Source organism: Eurypyga helias, unplaced genomic scaffold, assembly GCF_000690775.1.
Source record: "Eurypyga helias isolate BGI_N326 unplaced genomic scaffold, ASM69077v1 Scaffold33563, whole genome shotgun sequence".
Classification (NCBI taxonomy): domain Eukaryota; kingdom Metazoa; phylum Chordata; class Aves; order Eurypygiformes; family Eurypygidae; genus Eurypyga; species Eurypyga helias.
The window spans coordinates 1-5226 of NW_010243617.1; the positions used below are offsets into that span (position 1 = coordinate 1).

General features: G+C 48.6%; 1 protein-coding gene across 1 annotated transcript; it reads left to right on the top strand.

Moving 5' to 3' along the window:
* Window positions 1-71: 71 nt before the first annotated feature.
* On the top strand, window positions 72-4433 carry LOC104508028 (histone-lysine N-methyltransferase ASH1L-like; the record flags this gene model as incomplete). The annotated part of the gene is made up of 6 exons (XM_010149500.1): window positions 72-173; window positions 481-583; window positions 1099-1265; window positions 2398-2438; window positions 3161-3462; window positions 4122-4433. Coding segments are annotated over 6 exons (807 nt in total), but the record flags the coding sequence as incomplete, so codon positions are not given.
* Between the last annotated feature and the right edge of the window lie 793 nt (window positions 4434-5226).

A 5226-nucleotide genomic window follows, 5' to 3' on the forward strand; every position in this document is an offset into this window, starting at 1 on the left:
ATCTCTAGAGGTCCCTTCCAAGCCCGACCACGCTGTGAAGCTGTGACGCACTTCCCTCGCTGTCGGAATAGGCTGAGAACACACCGACAGCTGAGGTGGCTCAGGTCGCCAACACGGACTGGCTGAGCCACTGTAACTCGAAGAGCTGCGTACGCCCCGCAGATGGCAGCGCAGTACGTCTGCCGTGTTCACAAAAATCACGCGTGGGCCATCTCCACTTACTGAAAGGGATAAAGTTGAATGTGCAATAATCATGTGATTCGGCTTTTCATCACAGTCACTGCACAAATGCAAGATGGATAGTTCAGAATCAAGTGGAGGGCGTTAGGTCAAGGTGTATCATGGGCTTATAGAAATTGTCTCTCTTCTTCTTCCCTCTGTCCCTCTCTTACCTTTACACCTTCACGCAGAGAGGAGCGGTTTGCATTTGGTCATCATTATTTCCGTCCACACGAAACGCATCATTCCCCTTCTCGAAAGTTCTATCACAATGAGCTCTTCCGGGTGCCGTTGTATGAAATTATCCCCTTGGAGGCCGTGGTGGGAACGTGCTGTGTTCTCGACCTGTACACCTACTGCAAAGGTAAGGAGACTTCACGGGATGAGAAATGAGATGTAGTACACCTCTCCGACAATTTGGGAAGTATGCTAAAATAGTTAGTGCTGTAAAAAGGCAGCAGCCAGTGTTTACAGGGAGCTGAGAACGCACTCCTGCCTTAGCACTGCGACAGCAACTTCTGTTGGAAGAGGGCCAGTGCTGAAGAGGCAGCAGTAGGGTAGGATTGGGGTGGGCAAGGAGGAGAAGGTGATGGCACCTGATAATAGTGTTTGCAAAAGTTTGGGTACTGTTTCACTGGATTATACACGTTTTCCTCCTAAACTGAACCAGCAGTGTGTCCACGACTGCGATTCTGAATGCAGAAGAGGTAAGAACGGGTGCCATCCCACTGAACAGCTCTGACAGCCCCCTGCTCCTCTGGCACGGCGTATGGCTTGTTCTCCTCCTGTGACACCACGTGTTGCCTCTTGAGTCTGGTGAACATACAATTCTGCCATCCTGTAGCACGTTTTCCTGTGTGCTTTGTTTTGAAACTGCAGGGAGGCCAAAAGGGGTGAAGGAGCAGGATGTATATATTTGTGATTACCGCCTCGATAAATCAGCTCACCTCTTTTACAAGATCCACCGGAATCGTTACCCCGTCTGCACCAAGCCCTATGCCTTTGACCACTTTCCCAAGAAACTCACGCCCAAGAGGGACTTCTCAGTAAGTGTTTCTTCTCTTGGCTTCCTTGCTTTGTACCAGAAGACCGGACGTATTTTTGAACTGCTCTCTGTCTATGAAGGAGGGTTGGTAAAGCGAAGGAAGCTGACACATGAGCGTGGTCCAGATGAAAAGTTGTCTAGAAAGTGAGCTTGGAAAGAAAACTTGACTGTGGACAGAGCGTGTGCAGAAAGGCAAACAGATGTTGGAGGAATGGCTGTGTAAGCTGGGTGTGTAAGTTTGGAAGTTGTGGTTTCTGACTGAAATCCAGATGCTGATCTCATTTAAGCCACTCCAGAGGGAAAGAAGTCTTAAAATTCACTTTTTTGGTTGCAATTCTGCAACTGTAAAATAATTTCATGTGTCTCAGGGGATCACAGTGTATAGTCCCATGTGAGTTTGTTAGGCCGTCTCTTCTTTGGTGTAATTACTCTGTGTTTTAGCAGACTTGCTTAAAAATGGTTTTCAGCACTTCACCTGTGAGCACGGATTCCCCGTACAGAAAAGCAATATTTTCCTATTTCCATTTCCCTGCTCGATCGAATGACATACTGCTTGCTTTATATACAGTTACCACTGAAAATGGGTGTTTTATCAAAAAACCCAGCAGACAGGAAGCAAAATCATGAAGTACAGTTTGCCTTAGCATCCTCCATCTGCACAGCTCTTGTTTCACTGTCTCATTTTCCCCTCTTCCACGGAAGTAGCAGCTCTTCTTGCACACGTCCTCGTACACAGCGCGACTTTGGGTGCAGACCTATCAGATCTGGCAAATCTTTTGCAAGTGGGCACTTTGCTTCCTGGAAGCAGAGAGATTTTTGTAGCGAGCTCAGAGGTGGTTCCAAACTTCTGCTGTGCAAAAAGCAAAGATGATTTTCATCACGATGGCCTATGGCCTGAAATCTATTTGGAAGACGTGAAGAATCAGAATGGCACTAAGTTGTCCTTACTACAGGATTATGCCTTCTGCTTTGAATTCACCCGACGTGTGAGAGGTGCCAGCCACGTGCTGGCGTTTCCGAAGTGTCAGATAGGCCAGTCCTGTACTGGTACTTCCAGAACGTTAGAAAGACCAGCACTTTCTTCCACTGTGAGTTTTATTTGGTATTAACCATAACCTTTATTGTTGTTACAGCCTCATTACGTACCCGACAACTACAAGAGAAATGGAGGCAGGTGAGTCCTACCTACCAGCTTGTTTGTTGAGAAGAGATAATCCTGCTTGTCAGGTGCCCACTCTTTTTCCTACCCGTTTCCCCTGGGTGCTGTGCAAACCATAAATGTAACTTGGTTAAAGAATCCTCTCAACTTTCAAAGCAGCGAAAGGGAACAAGTGAAGAGGGATAGAAGATAGGAGCAGCCTGAGTGTTCCTTAAAAATGTACGTAAGGAAGAGTACAAAACCCATTTTGAAAGTGCCTTTCAGAACCCATTTTGAAAGTTAGCACAGGCAGCAGAGAGGGGAGATGGCCGAGCCCGGGGCAAGAGCATCCGGCCTTCCCGCACAAAGGGAGGTTGGATCCTGAGGCAGACTGCATGCGTTTGCCCTGGAATAAGAGCCAAAAAAGGCCAGTGCAGTCTCAGTTCTGTGAGAGACTTTTTGAAAACACCCGTCCCCATCAAGAGCCATGGCTGTTGCAGGAGAACATCAGTGAGTGTTGAGCTCAGCTGTTTTGGAAGAGAAAAGCCTTTAGGTATCAGTTCAGAGAGGGATTTTGTTTTAGAAGGCTGCAGCTGAGGTTGTGCAGACAAGGTTATAGGAACGTAGCCTCCCGGGGGTGGGTTGGAACACCCGCATTAAGTCAGAGGACTGAGATTGCAGAAAGCCCCCCCACTGGTGACTGGCCTTTCAGGGGAGTGTCTGAAAAACTGGTGTTTCAACCCTTCTTTTCCTGCCAGATCTTCCTGGAAAACAGATCGCTCAAAACCGCAGGTTAAAGACTTAAACCACGAAGAAGATTCTCTTCCGCTTATTGAGGATGTGTTAGGAAGCCAAGATCCGACCTCGAGGGAGATGCCCAGCCTCGAGGAGCCGGACAAGGAGGCAGTCTCCAGTGAGAGCTGCGAAAGTGATAAAAAGGTGGAGGAAGGCAGTTCCGAGACAAGGCAGCTGTGCACTCCGGAGGAGAGGCGGCACAGTCAGAGGGAGAGACTTAATCAAATCCTGCTAAACCTCTTAGAGAAAATCCCAGGGAAAAATGGTGAGGTTCGGTGCGATGTCCTTTGGCAGGCTCGGCTCTCGCGTGCCGCAGACCCTGCCGGTAAAGCTCCCTGTGTCCGAATGCGTTCCTCGGGGACCTTTTCCCTACCCTTAGCTCCCTTTGCAGCCGTTTCCTCCATCTCCAAATGACATTTCTTACAGCTGACACTGTGTAATGTTTTTACTAACCCCAAGACAGATCCCCCCCAGCATTCCATGTTCACAACCAGGAAACTTCAGAGACAGGCAGAGAAGGACTGGGGAGAATTTGGGAAGTCTCTTTTCACCTTCAGTGAGGTTTCCAGGGATTCTGAGAAACCTCCCTAGGTACTGGCTAAGCGGTAGCGGCGCAGCGGCAGCACCGAGTAACCGTGTCCCTGATGGACAGCCTGGGATGGGCTCTGCCCCCCCTCTTTTGTGTTCTGAGAGTTAAGGCAAAGTAGTGATGGTCTAGCAGAATAATTTGGGTCATCTGGCCCAAAGGGGACTGGGAGCAGGGCTGACTTCCAGCTTAAATCAGATTGCTCAGCACCTCGTCCCCTGGAATTTTGAATACATCCTTGAAAGCTCTGTGATTAGGGAAGTAGGAAAACTATTAGGGAAGTAGGAAAACTCTGCCTCATATCACCTTCTTTACCAAAAGCCTGTGGTCTGTTGCAGCTATTGATGTCACTTACTTGCTGGAGGAAGGATCAGGAAGAAAACTGAGGCGGCGCACTCTCACCATCCCGGAGAGCAGCTTCAGGAAGTGACGCCACGAGAGGAACCTGTGGTCTGGAGTCTGCTACAAGGTCTGCTGAGGACTGAGGGCAGGAGCCCAACTTCCTCTGCACCAGCCAAGGAAAAGAGGGCAGCAGCAAACGGACAAATATACAAACAGTTAGCACTTAGATGTCTGGGTCGGCGGGTTGCCCTGCCCTGCTCTGCAGTGCTCTTATGGTGTGTGTGTTGTTGGGCGTGCCTTGTATTGATGTTAGGTACTGAGAAAAACCTCGTGGTTATTGTCCAGGATGGTCAAATTTAATTTATTTTTGCTTGATATTCCCACTCAGAGGCAAAAATCAAAACGATAAATGGGGAGGTAAGAAGGATGAGGAGTGACTGATGAGAATATTCCCCGTGTTCACCAATTAACCTGTGATCGTACGAGATACTGTTGGCACCGCCAAGGCCCACGCCAGCGAACGACATCCGGGCGGGAGGGCGAAGGCCCAGCAGCTTAAAATCAAAGGCTGCCCTGCAGCTGGGGCCTCTGATTTGCACAAGTTCCAGGAAGAGGGAGGCGCACCCGAACGCGCGCGAGGTGCGCCGTGGAACGGGCAGCGCACGCGTACCTTTGGTCTGTGAGGAGGAGCAGCTTCCGGAGTCACCTCGGAACGAAGCGGGAGTTGGCTGGTTGAGGCACTTGTTCTGCGTTGGGGCGGGGGGGAGGGAGCAGGGTGTGATTTCTTTTTTTTTTTTTCACTTTTTTTCTGCAGAGAAATTTTATAAAAGCAAGTCAAATCCTGACAACACCGTTGCTGTTGGTTTTTTTGATAAGCTGTGGTTCTTGTGTGTCTAGTGTGTTGTGCAACTTAAAATCTGTTAAAAAGGAAAAAAAAAAAAAAGAAAAAAAAAGGAAACCTTCACTACATGAACCGTCAAGCAGTATTCCGAGCGAGTATTTGTTGTGAACTGTAGATTATATCAACTGCTAACACTACTCTTGTGTTCTGGTTGTACAGCTTAAAACGTCCGTCTCTTAAATTAAGAGGCAGCGTATCCT